This window comes from Sapajus apella, unplaced genomic scaffold, assembly GCF_009761245.1.
Source record: "Sapajus apella isolate SASKATOON/1434 unplaced genomic scaffold, GSC_monkey_1.0 scaffold2, whole genome shotgun sequence".
Taxonomy (NCBI): Eukaryota; Metazoa; Chordata; class Mammalia; order Primates; family Cebidae; genus Sapajus; species Sapajus apella.
In genome coordinates, this window is record NW_022436942.1 from 77,383,449 (window position 1) to 77,397,125 (window position 13,677).

Below are 13,677 nucleotides of genomic sequence, written 5' to 3' on the forward strand. Positions count from 1 at the left end.
TTGCTCTGATTCTCCTCTCTGGCCTGGTCTCCTCGTTCTGGGGCCTTCTACCTCTTAGGTCTGACCCTGGCTCACCATTCTTGCAGTTGCCTTTGCCCAATCAGGAGTGGCAGCGAGGCACCAAATATATCCTTGTTTCCTAATGTCTCCAGCCCAAACCCTCCCACAGACACACCCCAATTCACATGCCCAGCCCTCAGCCTCTACCCACCATCCCTATATTCAGAGCCCCCAGTCCTTACCCAAGCACCAAGGCCCGCGTAACATTCACGTCCTCACACCCCTGTGGCACCTGCACCGCTGTGATGCCCACCTGCAAAGGCTGACACCCCGGCACGCGCCCAGCCCCCACTCCTACGGTACTAACCCTCGCAGACTTTTCCCGCAGCCCAGTCATCCTCCTTCCGGTCTCGCGTGTGGCTCCACGCAGATCCCGTCCCCTGACCCAGTGGGGGGTGGGAAAGAAAGGAAGTCAGTGTTCCTCTCCCACGCGCTCAGGCAGAAAATCCAGCCCAGCCCTAGCTCCCCAGTAACCCCCCGCGCCCCTTCAGGGAGCGGGATCCCAAATACAGTGAGAAGGACTCGCAGCAGCGGGAGCGCGAGCGAGCGCGTCGGAGACGTCGGTCCTACTCGCCCATGAGGAAGCGCCGGAGAGACTCCCCGAGCCACCTGGAGGCCCGTAGGATAACCAGGTAAGGCCAGGGGGTGGGGGGGGGTCCCACCTTCACCCTCCTTCCACCCCCATTCTTACTCATTTGAGCTTCAGGCTCTCCCTAGGCCTGCTTGGGGCTGGGATTCAGGATGGTGGAAGCTTAAGGTCCCCCAACCCCAACATCATTGAAATTATATGTCTGTTCAAAGCCTCGGGACTGAGTCTCCCATCCCAACCAGCAGAGCCATCAAGAAGGGGACGGGGGCCACAGGCGGGGCCACCCAGAAAATCCTGTGTGGCCTGGGGGTGTGGTCGAGGCCTGGGGGTGGAGCTGGGGCCGGGGAGGCGGAGCTGGGGCTGGGAAGGCCGAGCTGGGCGAGAGTGGCCTCAGGCCAGGGAATGGAGGCCAATCAATGGGGTAGGACCTTGACCTCGTAGTGGATCCCGGGCAGTGGAGACAGAGCCTCAGATCTGTACACTCAGCTGTCAGGCTTAAATAAACCTATATGTAATTATACCTTGAATCAAGTGAGGAGAGGGATAACAGGATTGCTTGGATGCTAAAAGTACCTTGAGGGAGCCACGGTGGATAAGCCAGAGAGCACTGGATGTGGAGTGGAATCCTGGATGTGCCTCTTTGCAGGTGACCTGGGAAAGGTTCTTACCTTCCTGAGCCTCAGTTTTCTCACCCATGAGATATTGGAGGAAATAACCCCCAGAAGTATCATGAGGATGAAATGAAAAGGGGCAAAAAGACGTGAGCGTGCTTTGTACACTTAAATGCAGAGCACACAATGTGCCACTGTTGTTGATTGAATGGTCAGAATAGGTGGATACGTTTCCTGGAACAAGTAAGCCCTCAGAAGAGAAAAGCTCTAGCAGAGAAGTCTGAGCACAAGCAAATTTCTCAGGCCTTGAAAGCTGGGAGAATAGCTGAATGCTGCCCTAAGATTGGGTTGGGCTCTTGTTTCTGGTCTTCCAAGGATCTGCCACTCAGGCCAGAGATTGGACTGAGGAATCAGGGATCCTCCCTGGAGATGACTTGGAGGAGGAAAAAAAATGTGTGCCCCAGATAGCAAAACTGGGGTGATGGAGTCCCCGTCTCAAATATCCCGCAGACCACCCTGCCTCAGCTTGTAACGCTTGGGAAGCAAAGGTGGGCAGATTGCTTGAGCTCAGGAGCTTTAGACCTGCCTGGGCAACATGGCAAGACTCCTTCTCTACCAAAAATACAAAACACTAGCCAGGCATGGTAATGTGCACCTGTGGTCCCACCTACACCAGAGGCTGAGGTGGGAGGATCATTTGAGCCCAAGGGTGGAGGTTGCAGTGAGCTGAGATTGTGCTACTGCACTCCAACCTGGGTGACAGAGCAAGACACTGTCTGAAAAAAATATAATTAATATAATATATATAATTCCTAAACCCACTTCCTTGATCCAACGTCACACAGCTAGTAAGTGGCCAGGATAGTAAGCACAAAATGGAAGGTTTTGGTATTATTATTATCTATGGGATCAACTTGGAGGAAGGCTAAGACGGAGAGTGGCATTTCCAAAAGGCTGTCTAGTTTCTTTAGTCAATCTCAAATAATTCATCTTGATTAACCCATTCAGTGTTTCCCAATTTTCAGTCATTCACCAGCATCTTTACCACGTATGCCTTGTCTGCTTATCCCCTGTACTATTCTTAATTTTCTTTAAATAGATATGACCCTTTTAAAAGGTTCATACATTTATTTCTAAGGGAAACTTGATACGCTACAGTAAATGGAAAATTAGCCTCTTTTGCCATAAATAGATGGTTCTAGTAAAAGTAAAAATAGCAAAACAAAACTATGATTAAAGTTTAGATGTAGATTCTGTTGCACGCTGGAGGCTTTGAGCCCCAGGCTTCCTTCATGGGGGGGGAAGAAAAGATGGAGACAATCATTTTTCAAGACATACTAGTACTAAGCTGAGACTTTTCACTTTGATGTGTTCTCAGGACTGCAAGAGAAGTGGAAAGGGAGGACTTTTTCGTAAGGGACTGGGAAAAGGGAGGATACTGGTTTCCCTGAGGACAAGACTGGGGCTCTCTGCGGGGAGACTGGGAGGGACCGGCCCTCAACCCTCCTCTCTCTGGTCTCTGCAGTGCCCGGAAACGCCCCATCCCCTACTATCGGCCCAGCCCCTCTTCATCCGGCAGCCTCAGCAGCACCTCCTCCTGGTACAGCAGCAGCAGTAGCCGCTCGGCCAGCCGCAGCTACTCCCGGAGCCGGAGTCGGAGCCGGAGTCGGAGCCGGAGCCGGACCCGCACAAGCAGCAGCTCTAGCTCCCGCAGCCCCAGCCTGGGCTCCCGCAGCCGGAGCAGGAGCCGGAGCCGGAGCCGGAGCAGGAGCCGGAGCCGGAGCTACAGCTCAGCAGGCAGCTACTCCAGCACGAGGCGCTAAGTGCCCCTGAGCCACTGCCCGTGGGGGCCCCTTCGAGCTGCCAGCCTCCCCCAACCACCTGCCCTCCCCGCCTTCTCCTTGGTGACAGATAGTGAGGGCTCCTATACCTGTCATTCCTGCTTGCCTGGGGGAAGAGAAGAGGGTACGGGGGCTTCACCCTCTAGGTCAAGCTGCTAGGAGCCTCTACCAGCACCATCCTAGGCCCCAGCTCAGGCCTGGGCCTATGGAGAGAACCATCCTCTTGTGGCACAAAAAGAAAAGAAAAGAAAAGAAAAGAAAACCTCAAGGTTTTGTAAGAAACAATGGGTCCGTGACTCAGAAATTGAGCCCTGGCCAGGAAAATGTGGAGACCGTTCTCCTCACCCACTGCTCACAGGAGGCCGGTGGGAATTCTCCCCACCTCCCCCGATGCTCCCCTCCTCCAACCTCATGGCTGCACATGGATGGACCCCCATGTCGGGGAGATGTGGAAGAGGTGACCAATGGCAGTTCAGGTTCAAGATAAGGGGGTCAGGCCTTTAACTTCCTCAAACAGGCCAGAGCAAAGGCTGGAAGATGCTTGGGTCCTAGAAGAAGGGACATCCTTTAATACCAGAGATGGATATTTGACTTGGTGGGAGGTGTCAGGAGATAGGAGATGGGTTCTCTGGTTATGACGATAGATAGCAAAAACAGAAGGGGTCAGTCTGCTGCTCCCAATATCTCAGCATGGTCAGGGCACAGGGCCCAGCAGATCCCAGCCATGGAGAGGCCACCGTGGGGCTGATGACACAAAACACCTCTTGGCCGTTCATAGGGGCCCTGCAACCTCACAAGATAGGAGATAGTGGGAGAGTCAGGACAGGTTGGTCTCCAGCCGCACTTCCCAAATCCACCTCAGCCCCACTGGCTGGCACCAACTTAATTTCACGGGACCATCTGCTGAACATTCCCCAGTGCCATGGCTGGTTGCCAGGCCCCAGCGCCAGCCAGTCTGGCCTTACCCTCCAGTGGGCGCCTGCCAGCCCTCTCCCCTCTGCCCAGGCTGCCACGCCCTGGATGCCACCCAGTGCAGCCTGGCACCTACCCACCCACCTTTCAGGTTATGCCACTCCCCTTGCCTCTCAGGAATTTTGCCAGGATAGGGCACAGCAGCTCAGGTTTGGGGAAAAAAGACCCAAATCCAGAGTCCAGAGAAGAGGGGCTTGGATGTTCCCTGTCTTGGGCTCCTGACAGCTTCTGAGGTTTATTGCTAGCTTGGGAAAGACTCACCTTTATTTCTGCCCTCACCCCAAGTTCCCCCTGCCCGGGGCTGGGCAGAGAGGGTAAGCTGATCTCTGATACACAAATACCACCAGCTGCTTCATCCACAGAAGGCTCTAAGAACAGGGAGGTGAGGAATAAGATCCTTAAAATAAACTCTTGGGCATCCCCCTCACCAGCTGACTGGCTTTCCGGAGGCTTGTGGGTGAGTCTCAAGTTTGTGGTGGCAACAGCAGCGGGACAGGGTATGGAGGGAGGCAGGGAGAGAGGACAGATCCAGCTTTTGGATATTTTGGGTTATGGGGAAGCAGGGACCAAACATTCTTTATCCCTCCCACCCCAGGGAAAACATTTGGAAAACAGCCCTTTCTCTTGGAAACAGTGACCTCTCCCCTACCCAATCTTTCCCATCCTGTCAAACCACGAGGTTAGAGATAGCCATGCAGCCACCACCAGGACAGTCCTTCCTCCATCAGGGGAGAGGATCAAGGCCCCCAGGCGGCAGTGGATGACTGGCCTTCGGTTGCCAGGCCTCTGGCCCAGACCTAAGCCCCACCCACAAAGACTAATGGATGTCAATGCTGTCACCGAAGAAGGCCAGATGGCAGGTGACTGGGACAGAGGCAGGTGCCCTGGGGAGGGCATGTACAGCCACTGTAAATAACCCTCGTCCCCGCCCAGGAACCCAAACTGGACTTCAGTCTCCCTCCACGGAGGCAAAGGCTTCCCAGAGCCACCAAAAACCTTCTTAGCAGGACAGCTGTGAGAGGCAACGGAGCCTCGCCTTCGGACTGCCTTCATTGAGAGAACTCTAGGGGACCATTTTGCCTAGGGCTCCTAGCAAACCTTTTTATTTATTTTATTTATTTATCTGTTTATTTATTTATTTATGTGATGACTGCCTCTCTCTCACCATTAGCAGTATTTAATATTTATTTATTTATACAGAGCGGGTGTGTGTGTGTGTGTGTGTGTGTATGTTGAGGGGGTCTCCTCCTAAATTATTTTTGTGCATCTCTCTTTTTTTCTCCTGTTTTTACGGATGGGATTTGAGAAGCCAAAGGTGGCTGGGCTATTGGCTTTCTCCCTGAAGGCTCTAAGCCTGGAACACCTGGGAGCTGGCCCAGAAGGAGGCACATCCGTCCCAAGGTTCATCACTTAACCCAGAGTCCATGAGAGTCAAGCCTGTGCCCCAGCCTCCTGTCCCCCAGATACTTCCCTGGGGTATCAAAAGATGCAAACAGCCCAGAGGCTTATGAGCTACGGTGATGAATTGACATAGTGGAGTTGCAACTTAGGCGGAGGTTGGAGTTGAAAGTTGGCACATGGGGCCAAGGCTGCCCAAAGTTGAAATCCCTTGTGAACATCCCTTAGGGAGGCCCCAGACTGGAGACAGATGTGCTATATCTTAGCAGATTGACAAGGCTTCAGTTGAGTACTTACTGAAGTAGTTGCCTTGTATTTTGAGGGCCATGGTGGATGAAAATGATGTCTGGTTTAGTACTGGAATTGCACGTGTGGTTGATGAGGTGCTCACACCATGAGAATGGAAGCGGGAACTGAGCTGACTGAGGGAAGACACACACCTTGATCTCACCCTCACTCCAAGGCACATAGCAGGACCACTCCCTAGCTTCTCTGAGCACACCTAGTTGGTTTCATGTATGTTACACGTGCTTCCACTCCACAGTACCTACTTTCTCTCTGTACCCTGAGGTTTGAAGGCTGCCTTGTGAAGAGGCATCGGCCATCCTGGGTGAGACCCACCAACCCAAAAGCAAAAGCCTTCATCTATGATCTCTTGCTGTTCTTCAGGGGCAAGCACAAAGCTATTTCTCAAATTAGAAAAGAAAAAAAAAGGTGGAAGGAGCAGCCACATGTTCCACAGGACCCTGCCAAGAAGGTCATTTCCTAACCCATCCTGGAAGGGCCCCGGATCCAGAGATCTTTATCAGTCTTGCTTATCTCAATAACTGGCAGTGTCTTCTGGCTGCTGGCTGGAGGCAGCTCTTGCCCTTTCCAGTCACTGTCCACTGCCTTGCAATTTCCAGCTTGCCTGGTCCAGCTTTGGGTTTAGTGAGACTTTTGCAACATCCCTGGTTGTTTCCCTGGCAATGTGACTACCCAGTCTTAACCCAAAGCAAGGGAGTGCCCCTTTCCTGGGGGAAGTTTACAAGAAGGCTGCTTAAATGCCTGCTTCGGGAAAATCTCTGTCTTTCGCTCTCTCACTTGGTGTGTTTCTCTACTTTTTTTTACATTTCCTTTTTTTCTTTCCAAAAACAATGTGCTTGTTGAGGCACTGGTAATCTTAATTAACCAGAACCTCTCATTCCTGATATTGCTGTTCCTATGCCTATGTCACCGTCATTACCTTCTGCTTCCAGGGAATACGACAGATCACCAGAATGCTCCTCGTGGTGAGGGTTTATCTCAAAAACCAACATCCAAAATGGGAGGGGATGTGTCTTGAGGTCAAGCACCATGGGTCCCAAGCCTCTGACCTTCCCGCTATGGATGGGCACTGGATGACAGAAACTGGATACATTGCTCCCTTTTCCTGGGCAAAGTTCCCACCTCTGTTAAATTGGGGGCTTGGGGGATAAAAATTCAAAATGTTGGCCTGAGGTCTGAGAGTGTCACCAAAGACAGAGGGAGCTTCGCTGAAACTCAGAGGGAAAAGGAAAAGAGCCCCAGTCGTGTTTGGGAGGTTCTCTATCCTGAGAGTAAAAACGAAAAGCAAGATTTGATCTCCCTTCCGTTAATTAGGCAATGCTAATTGACTCAAAACCCCCACTTAGTAACCTTCCGGTTCATTGAGGTTTGACCAAATTCCTAGCTGCATTCCTTCCCTTCTTTGAAGGACTGTTGATCTTTCAGAAGCAGAATAAATTTAAGATGTTAGAACCAAGGTCTCCGTCTCAGAGAGCCCCATCACATCATTTGCTCAGACCCATCCTGTTTTGCAAAAGGGTTTGCTTGGAGAGGCCAAAATTCAGGGTGTTCTCAGAGGCGAAGAAAGCACATGGTTCTTCTCCAGTCCAACTTTCACCTTTTCTTCTGTTGGTTTCTTCTCACCTCTTCTTTTTCATAGATATTCCAAATGGTCTCATGCGCATGTGTCTTGCCCTGCTTTCCCCTTTAGCTGAACAGAAAATTTTGTCTAATAGTAAAATAAAGTCAAAAACAGGATTCCTCCAAACATGCCTCCTCCCGCCCTGGCCAACTGAATCCAGCTGAAAAACATACGCCAGATTCAATGTGATTGAGCAATGCTTTATTGAAACCTTGTTCTTCTCACTTCTGCACCAATGAGCCAATGATACTGACCCAAAAGTCATCTCTCCTCTATCTGTCGTTGTTGTTTTTGGAGTTAAAGTTTTTGTGGTTTATTTTAGCTCTTCTTGTGGCTGTTGTTTTGCATTGTAAATACCGTGATGGGGGATCCCCATCAGAACACGGCTTATTTAATAATTTATTTCCTGTTTATTGACTGGTATTGGAAAAAGAGAAGGACCACCTCTTTCGCTGAATTGCTGTTGAAAATTGGTTCATCTCCCAACTCTGGGTGCTGCTGTCTGCAGCAGGGGCATTACTGCCCAGGTAATGAGTGCAAGAATCACCAAGCAAATTGAAATTGGCAGAAACGGAGGCTTCAGTCATACAAATTAGGCTCAAATGGAACTAAAACACTGGTTGTATCTGGGGAAACCTGATTTAGATGGAAATTAATTGAGGAATAAAATGCCTACGCATGAACCAACTTCTATTAAAAAGTCACAATTCTTTGAAAAAAAGAAAGAAAAATTGTAAACCCTTTTTGTCTGACCAAGAAAAGCTATGCCTCATCTTCTAACAAGCCAAGCCAAAAAGACTGCCATGGTATTCCTATGTGTTTATTTGGCCTGTGTATCTGTCTGAATGAAATAGAATGGGTCTCTAGCCTCAGTCTTGCCATCTGTAAAATGGGGCTTGTCCTATATATTATCTGCAAGGTGGGGGAAAGGGGGGCTCAAGCCTTGATGCTATGGACTCCATACTGCTGGATATATTGTCCCTTGTGTCCCTTTTGCTGACTGCAGATTAAATGGTGTAAACCAAGGAAGGAAACAAAAAAGTGGGGCCTGGAATTCATTTGCAGAGTGCGGTCACAGTCGCTGAGTCCCACAGTCATATATGGGAGACCTCAAGCTGCTGTCACCTTGATAACTCTTGTGTCCTGGGGACGTGGTGCACCCCAGGGCCATTTCTCTACAGTAGAGGCTGGGAACCTCCTCTGCAAAATTCCCAAGTCGAGGACCCACCACCAGCCCAGCTCAGCCTGACCAGACAGCCTTTGCCTGGAGCATCCACATCAGAGGGAAAAAGCTGCTGTGTCCTCCAGCATCCTGGGACCCTGTCCTCTGCCCAGTGACACAGCAGCCATGGCCTGCTTGATTTCTGGTCTCCAAAGCTAAGCATAACCTTCCTGGCGTTTCTGGTTTTTCAGCCTGTACGAAACATGTCTCTGTTCTAATTAAAGGTCCATGGTATGGTGTTCTCATATACGGCTCAGTGTCCTCTGTCTCTACGGGGTACTCAGAAGCAAAAAGCAGGGAGGGAGACGGGGAGCTAGAGAAGACTTAAGTAGCACCTGGTGCATGCCATACACGTTCACACTGCTCAGCTCACGTCTTCAAGCTTCCAAACAAACCTGTAAATATTTTAGATTTTCGGTTATATATATAGCATATATACTATATATATATATATATACACACACACACACACACACACACACACACACTAAATATATATACATATATATATGTGTGTTAGTAGCATCTATGGAGTGCCTTAGGTGACCTTTTTGGAAGCATTTTTTATGCGTTATCTTAGTCTTCAGCAAACATAACCAACCCTATGAAGCAGGTATTAGGAACTTCTTCTTACAAATAAGGAAACTGAGGCTTAGAAAAGCAAAGTCAGCTGGGCACAGTGAGTGACTTGTGCCTGTAATCCCAGTACTTTGAGAGGCTGAGGCAGGCAGATCACTTGAGGTCAGGAGTTTGAGACCAGCCTAGCCAACATGGTGAAACCCCATCTCTACTAAAAATACAAAAATTAGCTGGATGTGGCATGGGCACCTGTAGTCCCAGCTACTCAGGAAGCTAAGGCACATGAATCTCTTGAACCCGGGAGGCAGAGGTTGCAGTGAGCTGAGATCGCGCCACTGCACTCCATTCTGGGCCACAGAGAGAGACTCCATCTCAAAAAAAATAAAATAAAAAAAGAAAAGAAAAGTCACTTGCCCAAGGACCACAAAATCTAGAATCAATGATAACATCCAGGCAGGCTAACTCCAAAGCCCAGGTTTTCAACTTCTTTCTCTGTAGCACTCCAGTATGTGCAATGAGTAACCAGAGTTCTTTGGTAGAATTATTTTTCTTTGAGATCTTCTTCATGGCTGAGAGGAAGGACACAGATTTTGGAGTTCAAAGACCTAGATTCAAACCTAGACCCTGCCATTACCAGCTGGGTGGTATTGGGCAAGCACTATACCTTGTTGGTGCTTGGTTGGTTTGCTCATCTGTAAAACAGGATAGCAACCGCCATCTCCCTGGGCTGCAGTGAGAATTAAATGAGATGGTGGCTTTAAAAAATAAGGAGGCGCCAAAAGTAGTCAGTGACTGTTAATGAGCAACATGACTGTTTCCTAAACTGAGACTGAGCTATGGTGATGAAGATTAAGTAAATAGGCCAAAGCAGCCAACTTGGATCTGCAGGAGCTGTGTAAGGCCCTATGGAAATGTCCTAAGTGTGGAGTTAGACTGTTTCTTTCCCTCCAGAGCAGGGGCTTAAAACATTCCTGGGGACAGGCAGGTGAGGGAAATAGACAAGGTTAGGACTGTGGGAAATTGGAGAACTCAATAGATGAATGCCAGATAGAGCTCTACTCTCAGCTCCGCGTTGCCAAATCTTCCCATTTTTCCAGGGAACCTGAATTTTCCAATTTTAACATCTCCTGATTTTAAAATATTCAAACTCATTGTTTTTCCAAATACCATGTGAGCCCAAAAAATTACGTGCGCGCGCGCACACACACACACACACACAGTCCACAACTGAGTTGATTATCCACTAGGGGAGAAAGATGAAAGAAAACAGGTGAGTGCCGCTGCCTCCCTTACATCCTGCCCAGCAGAAATTTCCCTTGGGAATCATTTGGATAAGATAAACTCCTTTGGGTACATCCATGACCATATACCACCCTTCCCAAGTCCCCCCAGACACACTGATTTCTTTCTTCCCAAATAGGTTTGGATAAAGCAACAACCAGTGTCCTCTTCAGAGGCTTTGTTAATAAATAATGGTAATTAATAATAAGAAACTTTTATGGATCAGTTACACCTGCCAGGCCATTTGCCTGCATTAACTTATCTCCTTTGGGGAGAGTTACCTAATTATAACTTTTGGGGTATATACACTTATTTCATTCTCATAACATCATTTAGCCCCATTTGACAGAGGACAGAATTGAAGCTTATGGAGGGAAGACCACATAGCTAGTAGGTATTAGGTCTGTGGGCCTCAGGGTCATTTCTGCTATACCCCTTCACCCCCTGGGGGTGGGAGCCCCATCAACTCAGAGCTAGCCATCCTTAGGGGCCTCCAGTAACTTTCCCCCATAAATTGTGGCTGCCAGGAGACTGGAAGATGCCTTCACCTTTCCAGCTCCTGCTCCAGCTCCAAGTTACCAGAATCCATGTTTGTCTGTCCAGCAATTGCTCTCAACAGGCACTTCTCTGCAGCCCCAGGGTTCTGGGCTGCAGAGGAGACATCCTTTTGGAGATGTCTCTGTCTCAGGCCAGATAGACAGTTGTCCAATAATGGAGTGGAGGTGGCATGCATTCAACACCCCCACCTGGGCAGCCCTGGAGGCACACACAGCCCTTCCATGGGGTGGAAGCAACGGTATAGGCAGAGCGGTGGGAGGAACATCAGAAAACAAATCCTCCCGAGAGACAGGGACCGAGACTTGCTGCATGGCCCTAAGTAAATCAAGCCTCCCTCCAGGACCTAGTTACTCTACCCATTAAAACGGAATGCACCAGGCCAGTGGTCCACAACCCTGGCTAGACGTTAAACTCACCTGTGAGCTTCACAAAACCACTCCTGCTGGAGTTGCACCCCACTCCAAATAATAGGAATCTCTCAGGGTGACATTGGTGTTTCTAAAAGGCTTCCTAGAGCATTCTGATATGAAGCCGAGATTGAGAGTCACTGAATTAGATGGCACCCAAAATGCCGTCCAGGTCTGGTATCTTAAGTGATCTAGGTGTTCTACTAGATGCCATAATGGGGTCAATAAAACCAGCAGAGAAAGCACCCAACACATACAGAGCCAGCTATGTGCTAGCCATGCTTCTAAGTGTTTCACATACGTGAACATAAATTATATACTCACTGTCACAACCTCCTTATAAGATAGATACAGTTTCTGATACCATTTTGCGGAAGCAGAAACTGAGCCACAGACAGGTTTGCCCAGGTCACACAGATAGTAAGTGGTAACAGCTGGATGCTAGCATAAAAGTGAGTCCAAAGAGGCTCATGAAACAGCCTTGCGGGGTCAAGGAAGGCATTGCAGAAAAGAAACTGACCTCTAGGTTGATCCTGGGAGATGAATAGGGTTGGTCGAGCAAAGGAAGTGTTAAAAAAGAGGAGGGAAAGGGTCAGGCACAGTGGCTCATCCCTGTAATCCTAGCACTTTGGGAGGCCGAGGTGGGCAGATCACTTGAGGTCAGGAGCTCGAGATTAGCCTGGCCAACATGGTGAAATCCCATCTCTACTAAAAATACAAAAATTAGCCAGGCATGGTGGTGCATACCTGTAATCCCAGCCACTCGGCGGGGGCTGAGGCAGTAGAATCGCTCGAACCTGGGAGGCAAAAATTGCAGTGAGCTGAGATCATGCCATTGCATTCCAGCCTGGGTGGCAGAGCAAGACTATGTCTCAAAAAAAAAAAAAAAAAAAAAAAAAAGAAAGAGGAGGGAAGGAAGGCATCTCAGACAGGGGCAATTGAGTGTGTACAGGGACAGAGTCAATGACACCCACCTGCCTCTCCTGCCTCCCCAGCATACTCCTTCCATGAGGCTTATTACCACCTGTAACCAGTGTGCTTACTTGTTTACTGCCCATCTCCATGAGGACAGGAGTCTTGTCCGCCTCATTTATCTCTGTACATCCAGCAGCATGTGGCCAGCTGTCAAGTGATCGAATCCTCCTGGAGTGCCAGCCCCGCTCCCTTCCTATGCCCATTCATTCTTGAGCTACTAAATTTTTAGCTTATGTGGGGGATGGGGAGGACTGTGGCAAGGCAGTGACCTGTCCCACACAGGGACTCTAAGGATCTCTCATGCACACTCTCTTTCCACCCCGAGAGTGAGAGAAAGCAGCATGTATGGTAGGGTAGACATGAGCGCCTACTGTTTGTCCAGCATTGTTTGAAGCACTGGATATATACACTTAGATTAGAAAATGGCACAATTTTTAAAAGGCAATGGCTGAAAGCAAGGACAGGCGAATCAGACAGACCTGGACTTGAGCCTGACTCTGCTACTTCCTCCCTGTGTGTCTATGTGTCGGTGACCTAACCTCTCTGAGCCTCAGGTTCCTTATCTTTCCAATGGGAATAGTAAGTGATCAATCTCATAAGGCTGCTGTGAAGATTAGTAGAGGAGACTCCTGAAAAGGACATAGCAAAGTGCCTGACTGTTAGTTCATTGTTACTGATAATTTTTTTTTTAAAGCCGGGGGGAGGGGGTGAGGGTAGAGGATCAGGTGCCCATGTGAGCTCACGATAATTTCTGGAAGGATTTCAGGTCACCTTGGCAAAAAATAGAGTACTATTTCTTCCCACCTTTCATCACCTACAACACCAGATTCTCAAGAGAGGGACTCCTACCTGCCCCCTCCGTAAGGCTCTCCTCTTCTCAGAAGGATCTAAAGCCTCCTGAGAACTTGGCAATCTCCCTGTAGATCCCCATCCTGATATTTCATCAACAGTTTCCACCCAAGTGGCTCTAGTATGAACCATCAATAGAAAAGACACTGGGGCACTGTTCATGCCTTTCCACCCATAGTGGGTTTACAAAATGGGTTTACCACTCCCTTGGAATGCTGTCACTCAGCCATTGTACAGCTATGGCAAACCTATAGCCAGATGACTCATGGAAATTTTTCTTTTTGTCTTTTTTTCCCCTTTGCCATGGAAACTTGTCAAATGTTTTCTGAAGGCATAACACTATGTCCCTTTGACAATACACTCGCAAATTGAAAACCAAAATAACACAAATCACATCAAATAGAGTCG

The 13,677-nt window shown here is 49.0% G+C and overlaps 1 protein-coding gene across 1 annotated transcript in view; it reads left to right on the forward strand.

Annotated features, from left to right (window-relative positions):
* The window catches only part of SRRM4 (serine/arginine repetitive matrix 4), a 172,288-nt gene extending 163,423 nt beyond the window's left edge, over positions 1–8,865 (forward strand). Inside the window, exons 12-13 of the mRNA XM_032241208.1 lie at positions 552–692; positions 2,786–8,865. Coding sequence (XP_032097099.1) covers positions 552–692; positions 2,786–3,083 — 439 coding nt within the window. The 3' untranslated portion in view covers positions 3,084–8,865. The remainder of the gene's footprint in view (positions 1–551; positions 693–2,785) is intronic.
* Positions 8,866–13,677: the final 4,812 nt, after the last annotated feature.